General features: G+C 46.0%; 1 protein-coding gene across 1 annotated transcript; it reads left to right on the forward strand.

Annotated features, from left to right (window-relative positions):
• Positions 1–1,082: 1,082 nt before the first annotated feature.
• On the forward strand, positions 1,083–27,984 carry Cplx1 (complexin 1). The gene is made up of 4 exons (XM_052198800.1): positions 1,083–1,113; positions 1,253–1,375; positions 22,743–22,918; positions 27,787–27,984. The coding sequence occupies exons 1-4, from the start codon at positions 1,083–1,085 to the stop codon at positions 27,982–27,984; spliced, it is 528 nt and encodes a 175-aa protein (XP_052054760.1).

Consider the following 27,984-nt stretch of genomic DNA (forward strand, 5'->3'; position numbering starts at 1 on the left):
TTCTTTCTTTCTTCTTTCCCTGGCGCGCTCCGGCCTGAGGCTGTGCTCCGGTCGGGCACCTCGCCCAGCAAAGCAAAGGGTGCGGCGGCCGCTAGAGAACGGGATGCCTTGGTCTTTGCGGAATCTCCGCAGTGTCCTAGCCTCTCTATAGCTGGCCCTGCGGAGCCCCCATCCCCCGATTTCCCAGAGACAAAAAGAAGTTTAGAAGGCAATTGGCTTTGCTGCAAAGGCATCCCTGAACCCCTAGCTTCTGGGACACTCTTCTTGCCTGGCACCCCTTCGGGTCTCATTCTGCAGAGGGAAACCTGTGAAACACTAGATCCTTGACAGGAAAGACCCTACAAAGAGGGATGTCTCTGCAGCTGTTGGCATTACAGAAAGCACCTTTCCAAACGCTGCTGGTACTTTAGTCCACGCTGGGCATTCTGGCTTGGGTAGCCCTACCCTATGCAGAAGCAGGAGTGGGTCATCTGTTTCCCCTCCCACTGGAAGACGGGGACTCTTTCCTCTGTCCAGGGCCAGTTCTGCTGTGGGCCTCCAGAGTCTCCCTAGAGACAGATATAGTTGAGACTACTCAGAAGTCATACGGACCTTTCCTGAGGGGCATCATTCATGGACTTGTCTCTCCAATTTTTCCCCAGAGGGAACCCTGCCCTCCAAAACTGCCAAGGAGGATGAGCAGTCAGAATCTGGGTGCTATAGCAGAGCATTGACCTTCAAATGCCCCCTGGGCTCCACCCCTGCTTGAGGAGGCTGCCGCCAGTCTCCAGTAAATGGTGGCCCAAGTTGTGAGCTGCAGTGGCAGCTAAAAGCTTCTTTCAGAAACCCCAGAAGCAGCAAGATGACTGTTGGTTTGACTGGGTTCTGAACCTTGCCATTCTGGTCTGGGTATGGGTTCAAAGCCTCTCACCCTAGACTCTTGGGATAGTGGAGAGGAGAGCAAGGAGTAGAGTAGATAGGGGTCTCAGGAAAGGTTGGTCAGGGTACCTATGACCACCTACTCTCTCTAGGCAGAAGACCCCGACCACACTTGAATGTGAAATCTGATCCCGGAGCGGCTGCTGAGGAATCAAGCCATCATCATGGAGTTCGTGATGAAACAGGCCCTGGGAGGTAGGAGGTGGGCAGGGAGGGGGCATGGGCTTGGGCCACCAGGGATGTCCAGACATCTGATACTCACAGAGACATGTCTCCACCACTGCAGTGACACGAAAACACATTGCTGCATGACCACTTCTGACCTCACGCACAGGCTCTGCAGATAAGGTTGCTTACCCTCAGAACAAGGCTAAGGCAGTTCCCCAGCCCAATACCTTTGAATCCCTGGGGACTCAAGCTCTGAGATTTAATACGAGATATGGGGAGGACATGCCGTGTAAGATGGCCCTGTGCTCCCAAGCCATGGTGCAGTGGAACCCACTGGTCATTCTGAGACAAATCGAGAGCCAAGCAGCACTGATCAAGGCGGAGACCCCAATGAGGCTTGTGAGCAGCCCTCATTCTGTCAGTCATGGGAACAAAACCTGCACCAGGTTTGGGTTAGGAAACAAGATTTGGGTGATCCTGACTTGGCATTGGGTGCTATGGGTTTCACCCAGGTTAGAGACAGTACTGTTCACAAGGACAAGAAAGGATAGCTATGTAACCAGGTCTCTTTCTACGGAGAAATTATAGCCCCTTTTACATCTCTGAGTGAGGGCAGCCTGCTCACTCACTGTTTGAAGAGGGTCCTGTCGCCACTTGGCCCAAAGCCATCTTTGAAGCTAGCAAGAGTAGGACTAGAAGCTGGTAGAGGACAGTGGACTGAGTTCTTGGCCAGGAGGCACTGAAACAGTGAGCAGAAGGTTTGGTACCCTCTTGGCAGGAATGGGTTTCAGCAGGGCAGTTTGGTCAGCTCAAGCCTGTAGAGTCTGAGATTGCCCTAGGTAGTCTTCAGTTTGTTCAGAGCTGCCTGCTCTGGGTAACCTAACACCCTTGTATAACTTCAATGCTGAGAATTCACGTCAATTTTACTATTGAAGAGTCCTTGTGGCCTGCAGGGGAGCCCCTTGACTGGTGTGGGTCTCAGCTGGAATGTGTTAGGCATCCTTTGCTGGTATAGAAAAGGGAAGGGGACCACTCACAGAAAGCTGGTTGGGGCCTTGGGGCCAGGAAAGAGGAGAGTCTTCTGCAGAAATAGGCATCTCCCAGAGGGTGTCTATGACTTCACTCATATGTGATGAAAAGGAGACCCAATGTGCTTGCTGAGAGTTCACGACTGTGGTAGACACTCGGGTTGAATCTAATTATAATGATTACATCACCGGGACAGGATTCAGAGACAAGCCAGCATCCTGTATCAGAAGAGACCGGAGTTATACCCAGAAAGTCCCAGGCTGCTACAGACAATTAATTTGGTGGCTAATTCAGGCCTTGAGGTGGGCTTTTAAAGAAACTGAAATCTCTGATTTGGCTGTCTACACAGCTGAAATTAGCTGGGTAATTGCCAGCCTGGATTCCCTCATTGTTCCATGTCAGCCCAAAGTTTCTCCTGCACCAGCAATGGGGCGTGCTTCTTGGGGTGCTGTGAAAGCTGCCAGGGCGGGGTGGTAACCAGCAGACAGAAGCTACAGGGTAGTAGCCACATACTAGGCTGAGCACCATCCAAACTACCCTATATTCAATTTACACTCATTGTGTGGAGATAAGGATGTAGCCTTCGTGATGCTGAGTAGAACTGTAGCAGTTCTCCCTCTGCCACTTGCAGTCTTCTCATGGACCCCAAGCTCCCCTCGCTCTAGTGTGTGTCAGTTGTGGTGTCTTAGGGTGTGTGTGAGCAAAATGGAGCCAGTCAGAGATGGTTGGAGGAGAGGGATACGTTCCAGATAAGGGTCAGAAGGCAACAGAAACCCCAAGATACGGATCAAGCCCAGAGAAAGGTGATAGGAAAGAAAATAATAGCCCAGAAGCAGATATGTGGCTCTTTTATTGGGCCATCTCTACTTATGGTTTCATGTTCAGGAACTTGTGATCTGTTGCTTCACAAGACCCTAGACCAAAGAGGGGTAGGTCTGGAATCTGGCTAGACATGGATGTGGTACATGCTCTTGTCTTTGCCTGGCTATTCTAGCACCATGCCTGCCAGGAGCAGCAGCCCCCACTTTGAAGCCTCATGCCTTACATGCAGCACTTAACCAGCATTCTCTCTTCCCTTTGGCATGTCCCTAATGCCTCCTAAGAGACAGGCCTGGGCTACAGTGGCATCCTAGAGATGAGGCTCAGAGAGACCAAGGCTTGTGTGTGAATGCTATGGAACAATGAGTCATTCACAGGCTTTCAGTTCAGAGATAAATTCACCTTGGATGGCTGTGAAGTTGTAGGTAACTTCAGGTACTTCCTGTAGATGCTATGTGGATGCCCAGATTCTGTTGTGTGAGCAACTTCAGTGGACCAGTGGGGTTCTGTCAGGCCCCGGTTCTGCTCTCTGCTAGCAGTTCTCTCTTCTAGTGGCATTTGTTGCATTCTTTCTGTGGACCATGAGGTAGCTTTGGATCAGGACAGGACACTTTGGAGTCCCCACTGCATGAGAAAAGGAAGACTTAAGATGAAAGTCTGGTGCCTTGGCTTAGGCCAGGTGGACAAGTGCCCAGAATCAGCTTCCTTCTATTGTAAATGCCAGCCGTCACGTCTCAGCAGCATAGCTTTCTCTCTCGGTTTCTCCCTCACCCCCCTCACTTCACCTGCTTTGTTTAGCCATGATCCTCCAGACTCCTTATGATCTCTGTACCCCTGACCCTGTCCAGGCTGACAATGGGCATTGGGCCCTGGGATGCTTGCACCTGAAGCTGCTAATTGCAGAGTATGGTCTTTCTTGCTCTGGTGTAACTCTCTAGGAGTCTGAGTCAGGCCTTACTAAGACAGGACCACCACCTGCTAGCACTACTCTTTGCTCAGTAACCACTGACATGCCCGGAAGTGCCACACCTGCATCTCAGGTCTGGAGGCTGAGCCACTGCTGCAGGCCCTACTATTCTTTGTCCATTACTACCCTTTCCCTTGATGCCCTTTGCTCCCATGGCCTGCCTCATGGTTCACAGACCATCCAACAGGCAGGCCCTTGGGGCCGGGTTTAGACAATAGTGGCTTTGACTAGATACTTTGTCAGAAAACAGTCTGCTGCCTCTCATCTTTTTTTTTTCTTTTTCTCCCTGGAAGCAGACACCAAAACTCCCACCCCATGACATGCAACAGCATGACTGTGGGTACCTGTGCCAGCCAGACAGGATGGAAGGAACATTCTCTTATGACAAAATCATGGAAGATAATGGCCCCTGTTGACAAACCCATTCTTACCAATGTAAGAATGTCTTTGTGGCCTTGGACCACTCTGGAACTTACTAAAATAATTTAATCCTAAGTGAGCCAATATCAGTGCTCAGTCACTGAAGGAAGGAGACAGTAGTAAGCACCTCTGCTGGCACTACTGAGTGACAGCTATCTTGGGAGCAGGAAACTCTTCTGCAGCAGAGTGCCCTGGAACTGGAGCCAGGTGCTCTAGCCATATCTGTGCAAGTCTGTGATTCAAGATCCCCTAGAATACTTAGTGTAGGAAGCAGCAAATAGCTCAGGTGTATAATTATTCTTGGAGAAGACTGGGCAAGATATGGGGGTGATATTCTAGGTTTGGGCTCTTATCAGCTAAATTAGGTAGAAGTGGCTCTTTTGGCACAAAGAATTGAAATTATTGCTTGTTCTTGCATTATTCTCAGTATGACACCCTATGTGCCAGTAACATGTTCTGTTCTCAGAAAATGAATATGCAAAGGCCTAGGGGACAATAAGTGCATGGATTGTCTCAAGAAACTCTTAGGGTATCCTCATTATGTGTTCCAAGAGCAAAACCAAGACAGCAAGGCCTCTCACACAGCTCTTATACTTGGACAGCTCCAGTGGCCTGGGGTGACTTAGTCAGTGTGGATAGTATCCTATGGTGACCCACTCTGGGCCTGACACCCTGAGATTCTAGGTGAGGTTAACCCCATCCAGGAGTTTTGCCAGGGTCTGGTCTCAGCAGCTCTATGCATTGAGTTCCCCAGACTATTGCTGGTCTTGGTGGTGTGGAGTACAGGTATAGACTCAAGGCTTCCTGTCCTGAGAGGATAATGGGGTTGCCACTGAGCTAGGCTGCAGGTGAAGTGTAAAAGTGTCTCATGATAAAGTACCAGACACCCAGAAGGGAGGCGGCTGGAGTTGGCATGAATAAGAATTATGACCCTACCTTTGCCTTCTTACACTTCTGTTCTTATCCTACTCCTCAGGTTTGAAGTGGCTGTTGCTATTCTGGTATCACTCCTCTACCCTGGGTTGAAACTAAGAGCAGCCCTTCATCTGATTGGCAGATGCGTATGTGCAATCTTGTGGAAGCTTTCCACTAGCTACCTTGGGCTGAAGCAGCTAGAAAAATGAGGGCCAGTGTAGATGCACAGACTCCATACCAGGGCAGGGACTAAGTGCTCTCAGTGCTTGGCTGGGCAGTTTTGATGCCAGGCCTGCTAACCACGAGCCCTTGATAGATAGGATTCCACACTGCCTGACTTACCCAGTAGAGCAGGCAGCTAGCAAACACTTCAGGACAAAATACCCACACTCCTGTGCACTCAGAAGACACTAGTGCAATGCATGGCAGCAGATCCAACTTGTGTCCCATAACTCTCAATGACTAGAAGGACACTTGAGGGAAACAGCTTCTCTCCCTAAAGCTTGAAAGGCAGCTCTTCCTCGGAGAGGACACTCCGGGTTGATTAGGCTGCAGATCAGCTTTAAATGCCTTAGTCCTGGCTGACACTGAAGAGCAAGCTGAGCACTTCACTGATTGTCATTCACATTCGGACCTGTTGGTTGGCAAAAAGTCTTGGCTGGGACTCCCGTACATTTCACAGCCCTAATGGTCACTAGTTCTCAGAAGCCTTTGCTAATGATGCACGCTTCAGAATTAGCTGTGACAGGCCATCTAGTACTGGAGGTTAACAGTAAGACGAACAGGAGCTTCAGAGTCGGGGCAAACCCACGCTTCCTCATGCTAACTAGCCTGGCAAAGCACAACCCAAGCTGAAGAAGAGAGAAGAGGCAGCTTTGCAAGCTCCTCCCCAGCACCTTTCCTACCTCTGCTTTGGCTCCCTTCTGTCTACTTCCATAAGGTGGGTTGAAAGGAGTAAACACCCTGCTCCACAGAACCCCATTGTTGGAGATTTCCTACTATTAGCCAAGGACTTCTTTGAGATGCCTGTGTGCCTAAATGTTCCTTGGAGGAAGGAAACTCTTGCTGGGGAACAGTAAAGTACCTCTTTGGTCTCACTAGCTCTCCAGACCCATCCCCACATGCTTTTGCTCCACATAATTTAATTTTCCAGAGTTATCCTCATTTATTAAGACAGTGGTCTTAATAATACCAGTGGTACTGCTAGGCCACTCTTCCTATCCCCTGAACTAGGACACTCACCGTTGTTCTCTATCTCTAAGATCCTGGAGCCTCATATTTCATTTTTGCAGAGCCATTAGCTCAGCAGTCCATGGTTCTATGGGAAGAGAGGTGCACCCTGAGGCCAGAGACACTCAACTGGTGCTCAGTGTTGGGTATTGCTACTGGGAGTTGGTGTCTGGTGCTAGACCCAGATGTGAAGGACTAGTCAGGCAGGCTCTGAGGAAGGCTGGAGCCCCACTGTCTGCAACAGCTGTTCTTGGTCTTTCTCTCAGCCTGACATTTCCCAGGTGGGCTGAACCTAATGGAAATGGCAGGATCTAGCTGCTGAGCTGGATGGAGGGCTTCCCAGGCCCCTTCCTTGGGTCATGCTTCTCTATTCCTGACCATTGTCTCCCTCAGTAGAGAAAAAATGTGCTGTCACTTCCAGTCCTTTGAGGTTGGTTGTGAGGGAGAGCACATGGCAGAGGCAATGGATTGGATCAGTCCTAGTGACTGGCAGAATGACTGAGCAGAGGGCCAGGATTACAGTCACATTCAAGACCAGCAGCGGGGCCATCTGTCACAGAGCCTAACTCTTTGAGTTTATTAATTGGTGACTTCATCTAATTTCTGTTTCCTCTCTTTTTGTCCTTTCCTAAAAGCCAAGATCAGATACAGTTGTCTGCCTGACACTTTGTTCCGTATAGGAAAGGGTGGCAGTACCTATAGAAGGCCTCCCCAGCCTCTCCAAAGGATCCAGCCAGTAAGGCAACCATTTGAGCTCCAGTCAGCATATAAAGGCTTGTGGAACCACAGAAAGGCTTGGGCAGAGGAGCAGTCTTTGATGTCTCAGGTCAAAAATCTGCAGAGACTGAGTTAGTATGTTTATTCTATCTAGCCCAGGTCATGAGGCATAGATTCTGCCTTCCACAACACAGTCTGGAATAGATTTAGAATGAAAACTGGCCCTTGGAGGACTCTGAATCTGCTTCCCAAGGCAGAACCATAAAGAACCAATCAATATTGTGCACAAGTATGAGGCCAGGTCAAAGCAAAGCCCAGGTCATAAAATCTCTCCCAGGACCTTTTTGCCTCTCTCGGAAGACATGGCATGGTAGGATTGGGGGCTTCAATACTCAAGAGAGAGATGGGATGGGTCTACAGAAGCAAGAATAAACAGAAAGCCAACTTTCTGTGTCATCAAAACACTACACATCCCTAGTGAGCTGAGAGATAGGAATTGGAGACACATGTTCAGCAAACATCTCAGGCCACATACTGTGGAGTCTTGTCTCTAGAAATAAGTTTATTCTTTGCCCAGAAAGGATAAAGAGTTCTAGCTTGCCAGGTACAGAATGTGCTACCTCCTCTACACTCCATAGGAGTGAGGACAAGTATGTCTGATGAATGGATATTCCCAGAAAGAAGCCAAGAAGGAAGGGGGAGTTCCACTGTGGGTTGGGACTCATCAGGGATTGCAGTGGCTAGAGGCAGAGGGAACGCCTAGTATAGCTTCCTCAATTTGAGGTAGTTAGAATATGGAGAGAAATGTCTCTCCTGATTTGGCTTCTGTCACTGTGATAAACACCATGACTAATAACAGCTTAGAGAGGAAAGGGTTTATTTCAGATTATAGTTTATAGCTCATCATTAAGGGAAAACAGGACAGGAACTCAAACAGGAACTTGGAGGCAGGAACTGAAGGAAAGACCCTGAAGGCATGCTGCTTACCAGCTTGCTCTCCATGGCTTGCTCAGCTTGTTTTCTTATAAAACCCAATACCATTTATCTGGCTGGGTTGACATAACATACAGTACCTTTGGCCCACCCATATCAACCACTAATCAAGAAAATGCCTATGCAGACTTACTTCAGCAAGCCTGATGAAAGGAGTTCCTCAATTGAAGTTCTTGCTTCCCGGGTAACTAATTCATGTCAAGTTGACAAAAACTAAAATCAGCACAAGGTGTTTCATCTTAATTTTAAAATTCCAATGGATAATATAAAACCATTCCAAACACTCTCTAGTTTTTGCCTAGAATTCTACTTTGATTGTTTCTTGTATTTATCAGATGCCATTGTGTAGTTGGTCTGCCATTCCTGTGGCTTTATTTGAAAATCTCTATCCAAAGACTACAACAATAGACAGGTTTCACTCCATACAGGGCAACAGTGAAGGACCCTGTCTCAAAGGGGAAAAAAAAGCAGCTAAACAAAAATCTTATTCAATGTTCTAGAGACTATATGTTCTTTAAATACATCATTTCAGGATCAATGAAGCGATCCAGTAGGAATAGGTGCTTGCTGTTGAGCCTGACGACCTGAGTTCAATCCTTGGGTTTCCACATACTAGGAGAAGAAAACTGATTCTCAGAGTTGTCCATTGACCTACATATCCACAGTATGGCACATTCTCACTCATGAGCACACACACACACACACACACACACACACACTAAATAAATAAATAAATAAATAAATAAATACCAAAAAGCTGGGTGTAGTAGCACACCTTTAATCCCAGTACTTGAGAGGCAGAGGCCAGTAGACTCTGAGTTGAAGGCCTTCCTGGTCTACATACCAAGTCTCCAGTTGAGGGCCACATTCTGAGATAATATTTTAAAAAATAAATACCAATATTTCAGCCTCAACTGCTTAAGTCAGAAATGGTCAAGACCTTGACAAGGCAACTCTAAAGGTTCTATGTACTTTTAAAAATATATTTTATTTAACATAGCAATTTTTCTTATTTACAGGTATATCATGTACTGCGTATCACACGTGTACATAGTACATAATGTTTACATCACGTTCAAAATCTTCACCACTTACTTCCCTGACTACCCTACCTGAAAAAGACAGGCTGTCACTATGATGTTGTCTTAGTCAGGGTTTTTATTCCTGCACAAACATCATGACCAAGAAGCAAGTTGGAGAGGAAAGCTTTTATTCAGCTTACACTTCCACACTGCCAGTCATCAAAGGAAGTCAGGACTGAACTCAAGCAGGTCAGGAAGCAGGAACTGATGCAGAGGCTATGGAGGGATGTTACTTACTGGCTTGCTTCCCCTGGCTTGCTCAGCTTGCTCTCTTATAGAACCCAAGACTACCAGCCTAGGGATGACACCACCCCCAAGGGGCCCTGCCCCCTTGATCACTAATTAAGAAAAGCCCCACAGCTGGATCTCATGGAGGCACTTCCCCAACTGAAGCTCCTTTCTCTGTGATAACTCCAGTCAGTGTCAAGTTGACACAGGTGTAGCAGCCCCAGCTGGCCTAACTCAAGTTCCTTCTGCATCCACTTCCCAGATGCTGGACTTTCCTATATATTTTCATTCTTTCTTATCTCCTCCTATTTTATAGTATTTCATTTATATATTTTTTAGCTAGATGTAGAAGATTGAGCTAACATTGTGTTTTCTCATACACTAAGTATTTTGATGTTCACATTGGATTTTGTGATACTTGTAAGTTTATGTCTTTAAATTTGCTTTGGTTTGGTTTGGTTTTGGTTGCTATTGTTGTTTGCTTTTAAGATAAGGTCTCACTATGTAATCTTGGCTGGCCTGGGACTCACTACTTAATAAGGCTGGCCTTAAACTCATATGCATCTTCCTCCCAAGTGCTGGGATTAAATCCATGCACCATTACACACAGCCAATAAGTTTGTCTCTTAAACTAAAAGTATGTTTTCTTATTAAAATAGTATAGGGTAACAACAAAACAATACAGGCAATTATGAAAATGAAATGGCATTCTTGTAGATCCATCTCTGCTGGCAAGAGCCCTGCAGAGTTCTCTTACTGCTGATTTATTGCCAACAGTGTGTGAGAGCCATGGGTCTGTACCCAGTCAGATCAAATGGCTTCCATAGCCACTGTGGTTTTAAATAGTCATCCCATCATGAACATGGAAACAACGGGTTAAGGAATGGACCTCAACAGATTTTCCCCTTTTCATGTTTTCTGGTTTATATCATAAAAGATACTTTATAATACCTTTTAAAAATATTTATTTCACTTTATGTATATGAGTGTTTTACCCTCATGTATGTATGTTTTACCACAAATGTGCCTGGTGTCCATGGAGGCCAGAAGAGAGCATTAGACCCTCTGGAACTAAAATTACAGATAGTTGTGAGCTACCATGTGGGTTCTAGGAACTGAAACCAGGTCTGTGTAAGAGCAGCCCATGATTCTAAATGCTCACTCATGTTTCTGCCAACACATGAGTCTGGTCTCATTTCCCTCCTGGAAGCACCTATTCAGCTATAAATGGTAAATATTCAGGAACTCTGCATGGTAGGCTGACTTGGGCAAATACTCAACTTGTTGGTGATGAGATATAGAATGAGTGTGTAGCTTAAGTGTCCAGCTTCAGAAGCAATATATCTATATTTTCTCCCCTCCCCTCCGCCTTTCCAAACAAAGGCCTGGGGGCATAGAGCAGTGCACTGGGTCAACAGCCTCTTTAATCCAGTGCCCTTTAGATTAATGAAGTCAGTGACAACTTTAGCTAACCAAAGGAGACAGTGTCACTTTCTATTTCCACATCTACCTTTTTGGTAGATGTCTGCAAGCCTCCTCACACATTCCTAAGTAGATGCCTACCTGGATCAGATGTCAGTTCTGACACCTTACAACACATGGCACTATACTCCTAGGTGTCATCCTTGTAACTGGTGCTTGTCTCACACACTGTATGCTTTGTTCAGTGAGGAGCTAATTAGGACTGTGTTCATTTCTTACAAAGCCTTTTGTTTGTCCTGTAGTTAATATGACTCTTATTTTTCACTTGATCTCTTCCTCTCCAGACAGCAGCACTCAGTACCATGTGTTCACTTGGGTGACCATGCAGACACACTGTTAGGCATGTTTCTCTCCTTGGAGCCTTCTCTACATATTAATAGATTTCTAGACAGCTACTCAGTATGGATCTTTCTGAGAATGCTGTGGGGAGGGGAACAGGCAAACTTTGTTCACCCTCATTAGAGGCAGTTGGGCTGGGTATAAAATTACAGATTTGAATGAATTTCCCATATACACTTGAAGGCATATTTTGTTGTTGTTGTTGTTCCAGCTTATGAGGTCTCAGGTGAAGCCAGAATCTGTCTGCTTCCAGCCTGCTGCATAGACTCTCAGCACCAGGAATTTCTCGGAGTTAATATCTTGCTATGGGTCTTGTTTCATTCATCCTGCTGGTGTAATGTTCAGTTCCTGGAAATGTTTTCCTGCTGCTTCTTTGTTCTCTTTCTTTTCCTTCTCTCCACTCTTTTTTCTTCTGTTTTTGTTGTTTTTGTGTCACTGTAGCTTTTATTCTTATTTCCAAGAATTTATCCTCTAACCCTTCAGCTAAGTTTTTATCATTTTTACTTTCACCTTTAATTTCCAAGAACTTTGGAATGTGGGTCACCTCACATTTGTTAATGGGCAGCACCTGGTTGTTACAGTTAATGGACACAGCAGGGAGGTCTCCGGTTGCTGCCCACAGGCTTATGCAATATTGTATTTGGTTTCCCTGTCTCGCTGTGTCTCTAATATACATTTAGTACGTTCTGTTTTGATTGGAGACTTCAAGATCATGTTCTTCTGACTGGATCACAGTTCACAGACTGTGTGGGACTCTGAACTTTCTTTTGGTTATGTGTGGTGAGCTGGGTGGTATGCTTCTACACCTTTATGGAACTATGGTTCTGTCTGAACCTATGTGGCTGAGTGATGGATCTGAAGTAAGTAAGGGCTCTTCTTTCAGGACTATGTTAGTTACTTTTCTATTGCTGTAAAGAGACACCATGACCAAGGCAACTTACAGAAGAAAGCGTTTTAGGGGGCTGATAGTTTCAGAGGGTGAATCCATGACCATCATGTAAGGAGCAGGCAGACAGAGTGCTTGGACAGTAGCTTAAATCCTCATCTGAAAGTAGGAGGCAGAAAAAGAAATAACCAGAAATGGCATGAGCTTTTGAAACCTCAAAGGCCTCCCCCAGTGGTACACCTCCAACATAGTGCAACCATCTAATCTTTCCCAAATAGTTCTACTAGCTGGGGACCAAGTATTCAAATATATGATCTTATGGGGACCATTCATTTAAACCACAAGAATGCAAACATTCCTTCAGCTCTCTCTGCAGCTCCATGCTTTACCCCATCTCCCATTACCTTGGATCTGCTTTCGTGTTTATTTTGTTTTTTTCTGTTTACCATCCAAAGTAACAGGTTCCATTATGGCATTTTCATGCATGTTTTGTTTTTGTTAGTCATTCTTCCTTATTCTTCTCCACCCATTTATCTCCACCTTACATTGTCTCTTTCTCCGCTGTAGTCTTTCAGTTTTCACATCAAGTATATTCAGTTACTCTTTCCCCACCTCCAGATCTGTTTTTCCCTCTTGTAGTTCACTTTCTAGTTTTATGACCTACACACAAGTATGTACACAGACAGACAGACATAAAAATTAAAGTATAAAATTAGAATATGAAAAAGAAGATTTAAAATTTATTTTTCTGAGTCTGGATTATTTCACTAAGGATATTTTTTCCTTATGACTGAAATTCTGTAGTCCTTTTGTTGTTGATGATGTTTTTTTATTTATTTGTTGAGGAACATCATACATAGGCAAGAGTTTTCTGAAAAGGACTCCAATAGCACAAGAAATCATCCTATGAATCAGCAGATACAACAGATAGCACTCCAGCCCATTTATTGTTGCAGAGAATTCAATAAAGTATTCTTCAACAACAAAAAACATAATCGGCAAATGAATAAATGATATTGTCATATGAATCAAAATGCCTCTGCATAGCAAGAGAAACTATCAGCAGAGTATAGACACACCCTACAGAATAGGAGAAAATTCTTGCCAACTATACTTCAGGAGGAAGTTAATATGTAGCGAGTATATAAGGAACTGGAAAAATTGAACATCCCCCTTTTTGGTGAGACGGTCTTATTAATCCTGCAAGTTGCCAGAAAAATCAACTCCATTATTTTTGGCCAAAATTAAAGCAAGCTTTAATAAATATTAAATACTGGCCAAGAGATGGACTTTGGTCAGGACTATTCCCTTTAATTTCCCATCTGGAATGGCCTCAATCCAGGTGTTGTAGGAGCTTATGTGGACAAACCTATAGACAACCTTACTTTCCTATAAGTTGTTATTTTCTAAGAACTACAATTCTCAGCATTCCAGGGAACTGCCTGGTTCCTGGGCAGATGGGGCTTGCAATCTCCCTATATAGCCTGAGCTGGTCTAGAATTCACAATTGTCCTTCTTCATCCCCCTGAGTGCACCACCATACATGACTAAGGGAGTGCTTAGAAGGAAATTTCTACCATGAAACTCTACTAGAAGATAGGCTATAAACAACTAACTTTAGCTTTTAGCATAAGAATCCAAAAAGATAGCCCAACGGGTTAAAATTGGAGGCAATGAATAAAATAGAGAAAAACAAGCCAAAGTAAGATCAATAAAATCAATATGCCTACCACTAGACTGATCAGGAAAGGAGAGAAGATACAAATGACAAATATCAGAAATGAGGATGTATGCATCTCTTCAGATGTACAGGTAGTAAGAGAACAACAAATAGATATTATTAATGTTGTGCCAAGGAATTGGTCAACTTAGATAAAAGAATGTACTCATTGAAAGACTGCATTAAAGAAATTTAAAAAGGCATGTCATAGAGTGGAGTGGAATGCTCATAAGACTCACATCTACTGAGCGCGGTGGCACATGAAAGGATCAGGAGGAGGAGGAAGAAAGGAAAACTCTAAACCAAAATACTAAAGAACAAAAAGAAAAAGCAAGAGTAAAATATCAAAGCCACCGTGACCTTTACATTTGCACTGCACAGTGAGCTCTGCAGAATAGAGCATAGGAAAGTAAAGGTAATTGTGGAAGACCAAGGTTAGCAACAGTATTGCAGGAGGTGTCTGCATGGGAATACTCACCATGGTGTGAAAGTAGTGTCTCCTTTGCCTCAAATCCACAGTTCCACCAAACTATGGGAAAACATCCCAGAGTCCCAACTGAGAGAGTGTGCAAAATTCTCAAAAGGCTCAAATAACAGTTATCATTACCAACACAAGTCTGAGACACTGGCTGGCCCAGCAGAGTCCAAAGAGATATGAAAACTGGTTGCCGTGTCAATTTTGGCTGGAATCCCTGAACAGAAAAGTGGAAGTAAAAACCCAGGAAACGGTCTGAGCATGGTGGTAGATACCTTTAATACGAGTACTCAGGAAGTACAGGCAGATGGATCTTTGTGAGTTCAAGGCCACTCTACTCTATCTACCAAGTTCCAGACCAGTCATGACTACGTATAGAGACCCTGTCTTCAAACAAACAAACAAACACACACACAAACTCAGGAAAACTGAGCAGAAGAGAGACCTTAGATACAGTGTTCCTGTGTTGGTTCACTCTTGGCAGTGTGCCTGAGAGCTGGAAGACGTCAGTTACCCAGGAAGTTGGGTGCAGCTTCCCAGAACTTTGACCTCTTTTCCTTTGTGATTCTTCTGTAAACTTAAATTGCTCTCAAACCTTTGTTTGAGTGGTTTGAGTATAGCTCAGTGACCAAGAGTCTGCCCAGTTATTATGTGAGGCCCTAGATACTGCTAAAGTTCCAAATACTGCTAAAAAGTTTCATTGATTGATTGATTGATTGATTGATTGATTTTTCCGAGGCAGGGTTTCTCTGTATATCTTGTTTTCCTAGAACTCACTCTTTAAACCAGGCTGGCCTTGAACTTAGAGATCCACCTACCTCTGCCTCTCAAGTGCTGAGATTAAAGGTGTAAACCACTACTGCCTATTTTTTTTGTTATTGTTATTGTTGTTGTTTTTGTTTTGTTGTTTTTCCGAGACAGGGTTTCTCTGTGTAGCCCTGGCTGTCCTGGAACTCACTCTATAGACCAGGGTGGCCTCGAACTCAGAAATCTGTCTGCCTCTGCCTCTGTCTCCCAAGTGCTGGGATTAAAGGCGTGTGCCACCACTGCCTGGCCACCACCACCTATCTTAAAAGGTTTATTTTTAACACAGACATACACACACACACACACACACACACACACAGAGAGAGAGAGAGAGAGAGAGAGAGAGAGAGAGAGACAGACAGACAGACACTTAAATTTTTATTACTTTTTTATTGTGTGTGTGCATGAGCATGTAAGATGGTGTGTTTGTAGAAATCAGAGGACACCTTGCAGGAGTCAATTCTCTCCTACCATGTAGGTCCCAAGATTAGATTCAGGTCATCAGGCCTGGCAGCAAATGCCTTAACCAGCTGAGCTATCTCAAGTTTCAGAGTTAGTATTTCAAGAACTGGGGTGTGGATTGAAAATCCTGCAGCTACAATAGCTTGTCCATCCATGGCCTGTAGATACACACTGAAAACTGGGCCTTCGGGGCAAACCTGTGTACTGGCCACTTGCCCAGGTACATCCCGAGAGTTACTGACAGGAAGTTTAGAAAATTTAGATTTCACCTGGAAGACATAGTCAGAACCTGCCTGTGACCTGTAAGATAGGTCTGTCCCTTACACGTGTATTATGGAAAATATGAGACTCAACCTCTCAGGCACATGTATACAAAGCAAGATGAAGGAGGCAGGCCTATAGTCAGGCATGGCGCAAGCTCTAAAGGGGATGAAACTGTAGCCACCCCAGGCACACAAGAACCCACTGGCTTGTTAGTCAGGAAATAAGGAAGCAGGAAGGATCTGGGAACACAAAAGTGCTCAGAAAAGTACCTTATGACACAGGTGCCCAATGGCCACCATGCCTCTGGGTCGCATCTGTGTTGTGACTGATGCTTTGATGCTGCCGCATCTCCACCTTCTGCAAATGATCCCTGAACTCAGGGTGTGCTGGTCTATAGTATTCCCTAGAAAGTGACAGATGTCAGTTTCCCTTCGGCTGAATGTTACTCTGGCCCATGTGCTGGTTCCTAATCTGCTGGGAGCTCTAGTTCTCTCCCTCCCCTCCTTCTTCCCATTCTCCCTCCTCCCTCATTTCTTTCTCCCTCCCTTTTTTCTTCTTTCCTCCCTCTTTCATTCCTCCTTTTCCTTCCACATGACTTCTGGCATTGCTTTTATGCTAATTTAGTAAAAACAACTCAGAGAATCCACTTCTTCCAAGAACATTCTAAATATCATGGGAATAATCTGTTTCTTGAGTGTTTGAAGGCTCCCATCTGTGAATTCCTAGACATCATTCTCAGCTTCTTATAATAACTATATTTTGAGGTATGGATTTCATTCAAGATTTCCCATGAGGATTGAAAAATGCAATTATTATTTGGTTGTTATTTGCTTACTTGTGTGTGTGAGGGTGCTGGTGTATGTGCATGCACGTGTGAGTGGGGAGTATACATGTAAAGAGGCCAAAGGAGGATGCTGAGTGTTCAGCTTCATTATTGCCACTTTATTCCTTTGAAACGTCAACTCTTTCTGTGCCTGGAGATAGGCTGGCTTCTACTCTCTCCACCTTTGATGTGCTTTTTGTGACATCAGTACTGCAATCTAAACTCAGGTACTCATACTTACACAGGAAGTACTCTTAGCCATTGAGCCACTTCTTGAGCCCCTGGTCATCTTAATTTCCTTTCTGTTTGGCTTGCTTGCTTTCTTCACAGCTGAGGGCTATGGCAGAGGCGTACTTCCTCCTGCAAGCCAACATGGCCTCAGAAACCATGTTGGGGAGTTTGCAAGCTGGTAGCTTTCTAGGGCCTATACCAGGACCTCACTTCCTCTAGTTTCCATGTTGCACAGCCCATTGGCTACTTGGGAGGCTACTTTTGCACACATTGCATAGAGGATGTCATTACCAGTTATGCTTTGACCAAGTTAGTCACAACCTCATGTCTGCTTTGGGAAACCTACCAGGGAGATGGGAATATAAGAAATTTAAATTTTTATTATTCTCATTTTTCCAAACTGAAATTGTCCCAGGGAAACATTAGGTTTCTCTGTCTCCCAGCCCCCAAATTACTTTCTGTTTTCTGCTCCACGGATCTGAGTGCTCTAAGGACTTCGCAGCAGCTGTCCTTTGTGACTGGGTCATTTAACTCAGCATAATGTCCCCAGAGTCTCTCCATGTCGTCTTGTGTCAAAACCTCCTTTGTTTTTAAGGCTGAACAATATGTAAGGTATGGACAGACACATTTTTTTCTTTCTTTGTTCACCTGTGGGCTGACGTTTGTGGCTTTGCCTCCTGGATATTGTAAATGATGCTGCTCAGACTAATGGTGGACAAATATCTGTTTGCGTTCATGCTTTCAACACTTGTGTGCAGTACTCACTGGTGGGATTTCTGGGCCATATTGTGATTCTGTTCTTGGCCTTTTCATTATATGCCTGTAAGTGTTTTGCCCACAAGTGCATTTGTACCATGTGTGTTCAGCAACCTTGATGACCAGAAGAGAGCACTGGACCCTACACAACTGGAGTCAGACAGTTGTGAACTGTCATGTGGGTGCTGGAAACCCAGGTCTTCTGCAAGAGCAGCAAGTGATCTTAACTTTAAGCTCTCTCTTCAGTCTCTATGCTTGGTCTTTTGAGGACCCACAAAACTGTCTTTTACAGGCTGGACCATTACACATTACCTCTGTCCCAGTACGAGGTTCCACTTTTTCCACATCTTTACCAATACTTCCTCTTTTCTGTTTTTGTGATATATGTCCCAGTGGGCATGTGGAGAGATATCTCACTGTATCAGAGACTGGCATTTAGTGGATCTTAGTGAACAATTCTCAGGGCTGAGGATTATGGGGAGGATGACATGAAGCCTTTTGTATTTTTCCTGCACGTAGCTGACATAGTGCACTGGGCAGCCCCTCAACCTCCCCTGGGACACTTATCATCCTCTCCTGGGTGTGCCACATCCCCAAGTGCACTGTAGCCACAGATGTTAACTGGTCATGTGGTTACATGCTCAAAACATCCTTGTCTCTAGCCTTGTGCTAGGGTAGTGGACATCTGTGAGCCTGTGACTCAACACAGACCCATTTCTGACAGACGGCTGGAGTGAGATGGTTAGGTAGAAGGGTGTACGTAATAATGTCTGGCTGCTTTCCCAAGCCTCTGTCCTTAATTCCCTTTCTCCAAGGACTCAGTGTGCACCTTCTCCAGAAGTGGATATAATGACATTTAAAACATCTGCAACAGGAGCATCTTGGAGCTATCTGTTACTCTCTTGCCCTCCCTAGGACTCTAGAGGGTGTGTTTTCATTCTTTTTTGTTGTTATTGTTCTGCTTTGATCCAGGATCTCATGTAGTTCAGTCTGTCCTCAAACTCACTATTTAGTTAAGATTGGACTTGAAATCATGATCCTCCTGCCACCGCCTCTCAAGTTCTAAGACTGCAGGTGTGCATCACTATTTCAGTCTTGCTATTTTTATTTTTCTGTCACTCATTGTGCTGCCAGAATCTTACATTTATCAAGATTCTTAACATACCTCAAGTTTAAGTGAGAGACTCGATCCAAACAGCATGCAATTGCACCCCACAGTGTGTCACCATCTTCACAGTAAGCTTGCCCCACAGGGAAATGGTATGTGTTTCACAAACATTGAAGCTTAAATAGATAGTATCTTCTTCATAGTTTCGACAGATTTCTTTGTCAAGTGCAGTTTGTTTCCAAGATTGTAAATGCAAGTTCTCTCCTATGACAGTTGCCATGGGTTAGTCTGGGGGCAAAATAATTGGCGTTAAGTAAACGTCATCCCTGGCCGTCCTTCTCTGTAGTTAGTTCTGGTCAGTTTTTGCTGGAATATGCTGAGTGTTTTAGGTAGAAGATGGTGTGAACAGCAAGAGAAGTGGAGAGAAGTGGAGAGACAGAGCACCGTGTCTTTTTAAGATGCTGTGCTCGCTATTATTGTTCATGTATTGTTCACATGAAGAGCAGCAGCACGGCCGTCACACCTGTGTGCTGTAAGCACATCCTCATTTGCTGTTGTTTACCATAGCAGCTTAAATTTTCTCTATGGACCCTCTATTCCAATCTTACAGTGGATTAACTTTTTGGTTTGTTTGTTTGTTAATTGTTTAGTTTGTTTGTTTGTTTGTTTCAAAGATGGTGCTACTCTGTGCAGCTCTGGCTGTCCCGGAACTCTGTAGATCCGGCTGATTTCAAACTCAAAGCTCCTCCTGTCTCTGCTTCCCGAGTTCTGGAATTAAAAGCATGGTGGGGGAGTACCCTCATAGAAGCAGGGGGAGGGAGGATGGGATAGAGGGTTTCTGGAGGGGAAATTGGGAAAGGGGATAACATTTGAAATGTAAATAAATAAAACATCCAATAAAAAAACATGTGCTGGGGGCTGGAGAGATGGCTCAGCAGTTAAGAGCACTGACTGCTCTTCCAAAGGTCCTGAGTTCAAATTCCAGCAACCACATGGTGGTTCAAAACCATCCGTAAAGAGATCTGGCCCCCTGTTCTGGGGTGTCTGAAGACAGCTACAGTGTACTTATATATAATAAATAAATCTTTGAAAAAAAAAAAGTATGTGCCACCACCACCCAGCTAGGATTTAATTTTCTCAGGATGATTATGAATCCCCTCCACATTGTTTTTTTTTCATTTCCTTATGACTAAAAACTGTTATTATTCCAAAACACAGACCCTACTTTTAGACATATAGTCTTTTAGATTAGGCTCATCAAATCATGGAATTAAGATTTTGGGAAATAAAACTGTTCAGGACTGAAACTGTCCAGACTTTCTTCACAGCTTTGTAGGAGATGTGCCAGTGCCCTAGGCAAACACTACTAGGTGCATACTGGGTCCAAGGACTCACTAAAAGCTGGAGAACAACTGCAAGGAGTTTGCTTTCACTGTTTTCAAACTTTTTACATATTAATGTCCAGTTCTGTTGAAGGGCAAACTACAGGTATGTTTCTAATCTTTGAACCTCTGTGGCTGTAAATTTGATCTTTTGTTTAGAACTGGTAGCTAGATTAGATCAGGAAACATGGTCTCTACCACGTCTAGTCTTTTAGATTACATATTTGTTTGAATTGTGGTACAGCTAATGTTTAGCAAAGTAATCCAATACAGAGAATAGTCAGCAAATGTCCACAGGTTCAAGACTGTAGCCACCTCAAACAAAAGTTGTCTTCTCCTCATAGATCAGCCACATTTGTTGTATTCCTTAGCTACCTGCAGCTATTATGAACTGGGTTGCTGGAACAGAAGCTGAGGGATGGATGGGGAAGGGGCGAAAAGGAGAAGGGCCAAGACAACGTTTCACTGATCAAGGCCGGAAACTTTAATGGCGCCAGACCTTTTAACAGTTTGGGCAAACCCTTCCCCCCAGACTCCGGGCTGAGTTCTGGTGGAAGTTGTCTAGCTTCTCTTGGAGGTCCTCATCTTGACTGCTCCGGCAGCTGGGTGTCACCTGCTTAATTCAGGAATTCCTAGACCTAGAGGAACAATGAACTTAACCTTCACTGAGCTTCTCCACCCTAGGATAAAAATTCCTGCTTTAACCTACTTCCCTATTATGTCCTAATAGGCAGATTCCTGCCTGAAGCCAGGGATTGTCCTTGACCAAGGTCAAACTCAAACCGTGTGCATGACTGCCCCAATATGGCTCTGTACACACATTTGTATTTACTTAAGTAAAAACCATTTCAGTCATTTCTAGTTTTTTTTTCCACTCAGCATCAAAGATCCTGAGCTTCTTCCATGCTATTGGTGTGCCAATCAATGGTTCACTTCTTTTCCATGCTGAGCAGTGCTCTGTCCCTCATCTGCATGGTCTGTGGTTGACTTGCCCAATGCCTGATGATGGGCAGATACGTTGTTCTGTTTTTCACTATTACTGCTGTAACTTTCTTGTCCCTGAATTCATGAGAATTTAAGCTTTATTTCCGTTGAGTAAATACTTGGGACTATAGTTTTTGAACCACATTATAGGCATATTTAACATAAAAAACTGACAATTTCATGACAGAGTTAGGTTCATTGATCTGCTTTGTCAGCAAAAGCCTCTTTCAAGATTGCTCTCTGTCTCCATCCTGACAGCAGCAAAAAGATGCCTTTGTTCTCTTCATACCCTATCACCTGTATTAGAGTTTCAGGCAGCCAAAATATCTCTGGCTCTCAAGAGAACCCATGGCTCTACAGGCACCTGAAGAGCAGGGCTCAGAAATTGGTGTCCAGCCGGACGTGGTAGTGCACGCCTGTAATCCCAGTACTCTGGGAGGCAGAGGCAGGTGGATTTCTGAATTCAAGGCCAGCCTGGTCTACAGAGTGAGTTCCAGGACAGCCAGGGCTATACAGAGAAACCCTGTCTTGAAAAAATCAAATCCAAAAAAACCCCCAAAAAAACAAAGAAGAAGAAGAAGAAGAAGAAGAAGAAGAAGAAGAAGAAGAAGAAGAAGAAGAAGAAGAAGAAGAAGAAGAAGTTGTTGTTGGTGTCCAATACCACTGTCCCACATTACTAAAGAGACTCTGCCTTCTTATCCTGGGTCCACCAGCCTTCCCGATATGGTCAGAGGGCATTGTGCACAGAAAAGAGGACAGCTGGTCTTGCTCTTGCTTGCCATGGTGTATAGGGTTGGCAGGTACTTCAGAAACACAAAACTCCAGGAACCAGTGCCCCACTCTGAGATCTTGTGAGGCTTGCCAGATCCCCTTCCTGAGTGTCACTGGTGTCTTGGAGAAATGGGCTAAGGATCATCCATTGGTGTGTAATTATAGCCTCTGTCCTATGGGCTAAGCTGCAAGGGCGTTTGGGGTGGTTTCTGTAGGGCCTGTGACTCAGGAACTCATGAGAAAAGTGGTACCTAGCATAGGGACAATTAGGGCTTGGTGCTGAAGATAAGCAGTGCCTTCAGCCTGGGTCATGGGTACATGCCTGTCACCTTCTTTAGCAACCACCATTGCCCACAATACATCTGTTTCCTGCCTGTTCATTATCTGTATATCTGCACATCTGGATTTTCCTTCCATCACCTTCTGTTCAATCCTCTACAGGACACAGGTCTCAGGGAGGATGTACATCTGTCCTTCAGGAGCACATAGATGAACACACACATCAGTGGACACATATGCAGTGACATGGCCATACACAGAGACAAATAATATGAATATGCAACTTCAACACAACCACTCACTGTGTGTGTGCGCATGCGTGTGTGCGTGTGTGTGTGTGTGTGTCTGTGTGTCTGTGTGTCTGTGTGTCTGTGTGTAAGCACACAGACAAACACATTCACTTCTCTCAAGGGATGGACACTCCTGGCCAGCAGAAGGGACAAGGAACCCTGAATGACACTGCCTGACCTCTGCCGGTTATTCCTAGGGGCCACCAAGGACATGGGGAAGATGCTTGGGGGTGATGAGGAGAAGGACCCTGATGCCGCCAAGAAGGAGGAGGAGCGTCAGGAGGCGCTGCGGCAGGCAGAGGAGGAGCGCAAAGCCAAGTATGCCAAGATGGAGGCAGAGCGTGAGGTCATGCGGCAGGGCATAAGAGACAAGGTGAGCAACTGACCGGTTCGGGGAGAAGTGCTGTGGGCAGCACCCCACCAGAGGCAGGCAGCCTCCTTCCTTTGCTAACAGATCCCCTTTTACTCCTAATTCAGGGAGCAAAACCTTGGGAACCAGACTGTTAACTGTGTGACTATAGGTATTCAAATCTGGGTGGGGCGTCATTCTGAGGGCTGTCCTTCCCTACTCCTCATGTCAGGACTGGACCGGCTGTTCTTCAGGAGCCTTGGCCTCTGCCCAGGAAGAAGGCTCTAAGAGAGGAATGGGGATTGGTTGAGCTGGGAGTCTTTGTGGGTCAGGAAAATCAGGGCCAGAGTTCCCCTTTACTTTCGCTTCCTGGACTTACACAGGGTGGATGGGTGGCAGCCTCCCTGCTCCCAGTCACCTTTGTGATCATCTCTGGGGCTGGGGATAGTAGGGCAGTCAGAGAGCATTGTGCCTATTCATGGTGGAAAAACTGAGGACCCATGTAGCATTCTGAATTGAGGATCGTATACAACCACCTCTTTCAGGAGGATGGTCCCTGGCCACTTCAGAAGGGAAGCTCCAGGCCAGGGGAATAAGATCCTTGTAGGCTCTGTGGGGGTGGTTCAGCAGGCTTGGGTGGGTAGGTGGGAAGCAGGGAGCGGGTCACACAGTCCTCCAGTCCTGGACTTGAGATGCTAGACATCCCAGGTTCTAGGTCCCCCTCCTACCTGAACATCCACGCCAGTTTCTCTGTTGGTGTGTCAATGGTTGGGGCAGATCTTTGGGACTCACGGGGAAGGAAACTGTATTTCCTAGGGTGGATAGTGGGAGATGACCAGTAGGTGGCTGGGCACATTGGGTCCCTGATCTCACGAAGGGCCAAATGTGCCCAGCCACCTCTCCACCTATGTTTGGCCTCTGAGGTATGTGAGGCCCTAGCATACCCTCTCTTCACACTTGGTTGTAGAGTGCTGTTTACGGGGTCTGGGCTCTGCACTTGACATTTGCCTTGAAGCACTGTCCCTGGATAGTTTTCTGAGTCTTGCAGAAGGTGCTTGCGCATTTGCTTTGCCCCTACCTTCTATGGCCAGTGACTCACTTATTGTGGTTAGCAAGATGTGCTGTTGATCATGTGAGTGACGTAGTAGCGGACCCCAAAATTAATTGTAATGTATCAAGAGGGGTGAGGATGAACATGCGAGATAGAGAGATGGAGAGTTAGAGACAGACAGACAGCAATGTTAAGAGAGAGAGGGAGAGGGGAAGTGGGAGGAGGAGAGGGAGAGAGACAGACAACAATGATGAGAGAGGGGGAGGGGAACGGGGAGGGAAAGAGAGAGAGAGAAAGAGAAAGAGGGGGGTTAGAGGGAGGAAAAGAAAACCAAGAGAAAGCTGAGAGCCACAGAGGTCCCTCCCTAGGTAGAGCTAAGAGAGAACAGCTACCTGTGGATGGAAGAACAAGGTTGGGGTAGGGTACTATGCTAGATGCCCAGGTGTGTAGTGGCTCTGGCAAGTTCATGTTCGGGGGCTGGGTTTTTGATCCAGGAGAGTCCTGTGCTTGGTTCGGTCCCCCTCAGGAAGTTCCTGCCAAATACCACCCTACCCACAAAGCTTTGACCTCTCAGTGTGTTTAAAAAAATTGGGACTCAAAGAAGACCATGCAGGGTACCTTCTCCATGTTTTCAAATATTTCCCTGGAAATTGTGAAGAAATTTGTTCTTCAAAACAGTAGCTTTCAACATGTGAGTTGAGACCCATGGGGGGGGGGGACCAATGACCCTTTTACAGGGGTCACCTAAGACCACTGAAAAACACAACTATTTACATTACAAATCACAACAGTAGCAAATTACAGTTATGAAGTAGTAATGAAATGATTTTATGGTTGGGGATCACCACAAACTGAGGGACTGTATTAATGGGTCACAGCATTAGGAAGCTTGATAGCCATTGCTTCAGAAAGTTAACAGCCTATGCCTGGCTGATTAGGGAGAAATGCAGAATATCCAAATGATCCCCTTTAGCAGGCCCCACTGGTGCTGGTGCGGATGGAAAGGGTGAGCCCAAGAAGGGGAAGTTGTAGGGCCAGAGTCCCAGGCACTCCCAGATGCACTGGGCCCCATGCCCCTCATCCTGGGCTGGACAGCATGGTGTGGAAGCTGTCGTATTTCCGGACATCTACTTGCTTCTGTATCACTGCTTGGCCACCCAGAAGCTTACAGTCCTGACTCCTGGGCCTTCACTGCTGCTGCTCTAGCTCCCCCGCTCCCCATAGGTACGAATCCTGCTGGTCCGATGTGACTTTCAGCCCTCACTGGGCAGTTCCTGCTACTCACTAGAACTGGATCCCCAGTGTCCCCTGGGCTATGTGTACCCCTAGTGTCTTGAGCCCTGGTCAGAGAATGAGAGGCATCACAGTGATAAGGGAGAGGGGAGGAGACTAAGAATGGGGCCAGTTTTCATATGCATATATGGTATGAGCCTCCAGATAGCCTATCTAAAGAACTGGGCATGGCCGTTCAGGATTGTCTCAGGGAGGGGCAGTTCCTGGAGAAGTATCCACATCCATTAGGAAGCCATCTGAGCAGGTGCTTGGTTTGCATACCCACCATCCGATGTGTATTTCTACCCCCTGTTTGTGAACACAGCCAGATTTTCACACACACACACCTCCGGTTTGCGTATGTACTACATACACACTTCCAGATGGCCACGGTGAACTGTCCATTGAACCAGAACCTTCCTTCCGGTAAGGAGACAAGGCCCAGCTGTAGGGCTGGCATGTCTCAGGGTCCACAGTTCTGTACTCACCTGGGTTCTCTCAGCTGTATGTTGATGAAAGGTCATGCAGGTGGATGCCAGCCTTTCTAACAGTGTTCTTAGGTCTCCTGTTGTCTCCTATACATGACACTCCCTCAACCCAGCCCTCCCCCATCTTCTCCTGGCTCTTGAACGTGTGCCTTCTAGCACATCTGACTGACACCTCCCAGGGTCCTGTCACTGGTCTGATGCTTCTGGACCTAACATAATGGATACCTGGCCTGGGATAGGCTGTCATTTATTCCTGGAGTCCAGAAGATCAGCACAGGACACAGCACCTGAGTCTGTCCCTGGGATGTAGCCTAGATGGCATCCTCTGGCAGAATAACCAGGACTTTCCCTAAGAGAGCTCAGTGTGGCTGTAGCCTCAGAGTGGCCTTGATCCTCAGTGGACAGAGTAGCCTTCAGGAAAGTAACCACCGCACTAGTCACCCAGGTAGCTCAGCCTCTCTGATTGCCCACAGACCTCACCTGGCCTACTCCTGCTACTCTTCCCCTGGCTGGAAGGAAACTCGTCTGGCCTGACCTAGTTTCTGGAAACATCTCTTCCGGCCCACGCACTACCCTGCAGGACACTGAACCACATGTCCTCCCTCTGCAGCACAGGGGCTCTGCCTGTGTGGGTGAGGCTTTCCCAGTAGCTGACCTGCAGTGGGACTAGCCCTGTGGGGAGGGTCTATGCTGTATGCCTTTCATGCCAGCTGACCCATCACTTCTCTGTCTGGTACTAACAGGTCCTGGGGAAATGACTGTCCCCCTGTCATGCTTTACCCCCTGGCCATCAAGGCCTATATTCTCATTTCTGTTAAGGGTGTGGAGGGATGACTGAGGAAGCAGAGATGAGCCCTTTTATTTATTAGGGATGTTGTGTTTTATAAAAAGGTAGGAAGTAGGAATATGTTTGATGGAATATGGTATGGTGTGGGGGAAGGGGTGCCTCTGTGGGCCCATGCTGAGGCATCCCCTCCCCCTAAGGGACCAGACACTTGATGTTGGTGTAGTATAGAATAGAGTTTATTTGGGGCATGGGGAGGGGGAGTTCAGAGAGAGAGAGAGAGAGAGAGAGAGAGAGAGAGGTGGAGTAGAGGTCATGAGCACATGAGGAGGGAAGGGAATGGGAGCAGGAGAGAGGAGAGCAGAGGGCAAGAGAGAGGAGGAGGCCAGCAGCCCCTTTTATAGTGAGTCAGGCATACCTGGCTATTGCCAGGTAACTGTGGGGCGGAGCCTAGACTAAATGCTGACAAGGGATACTTGGTGTCCTCTGGTTTTGATTGTATTTAGCTGCTTCATCCTCTGCACTGGAATCCACCAGGAGAGAGGAAAGGTGTGTTTGGTAGAGGACAAGCGCCCAGGCAGACCCCAAGCTGGAAACTGAGTATTGCCATTTCTTTACAGGAGTGGGCAGGCTGGTGGGAAAGCAGGTGTCAGGAGTCTCTGTGTTCCCTTAGAATGGGGGAGGGGGCAGTGAGTTTATTGGGTATATATATATATATGTTTTTAAAATCATGTATGTTAGATGTCACTATAAACAAAGTGATTTTTCTCCACCCTCCTGCTGCTCCCATTCCTCCCTTGTAGCATCCCCCAAATTTATTTTAATATTTATTTTTATTATTTTTAAGTACATGTGCACATCAGTACAGGTGCCTGAAGTAGTCAGAGGCTTTGAACTCCTTAGAGCTGGAGTTACAGACAGTTATAAACTGCCTGACACTGGTACTGGGAATCAAACTTGTGAAGCTCTGGTGGAGCAGCAAGTGCTTGTAACTGCTGAGTCTTCTCTCACACACTCCCAGATTTTTTTTCCTCTTTCACATCCCATGTATCCTTCAGGCACCTCTTAATTGTTCCTTTTTTTTTTTCTAAAACCTGGTGGGCTGGAGCCCTGGTGAGCAGGACAGGCCTGGGACATAGCTGGTGTCTTCCTCAGCCATAGGTGCCACCTTTCAGGGTCGCTGGTTGGTTTCTTCGGTGCAGGAAGAAGAACCTGGCCTCTCTGTGTTTTGCCACCCATGCTGGGGACAGGGGAGGGGAGTATGCAAGCTCCACCTTGACTACTGTCTCCTTCACAGTATGGCATCAAGAAGAAGGAGGAGCGTGAGGCTGAGGCTCAGGCAGCCATGGAGGCCAACTCAGAAGGCAGCCTGACTCGACCCAAGAAGGCTATCCCACCGGGCTGTGGGGATGAGCCAGAGGAGGAAGATGAGAGCATCCTGGACACTGTCATCAAGTACCTGCCTGGGCCACTGCAGGACATGTTCAAGAAGTAA

This window comes from Apodemus sylvaticus, chromosome 11, assembly GCF_947179515.1.
Source record: "Apodemus sylvaticus chromosome 11, mApoSyl1.1, whole genome shotgun sequence".
In the NCBI taxonomy this organism is placed as follows: domain Eukaryota; kingdom Metazoa; phylum Chordata; class Mammalia; order Rodentia; family Muridae; genus Apodemus; species Apodemus sylvaticus.

Bases quoted from the DNA above. Each gene is read 5' to 3' on its own strand.
- Cplx1 (XM_052198800.1), top strand. From the start codon at position 1,083: ATGGAGTTCGTGATGAAACAGGCCCTGGGAG. The intron at 1,376-22,742 runs GTAAGATGGCCC...GGTTATTCCTAG, and splicing joins ATATGGGGAGGACATGCCGT to GGGCCACCAAGGACATGGGG. The intron at 22,919-27,786 runs GTGAGCAACTGA...TCTCCTTCACAG, and splicing joins GGCAGGGCATAAGAGACAAG to TATGGCATCAAGAAGAAGGA.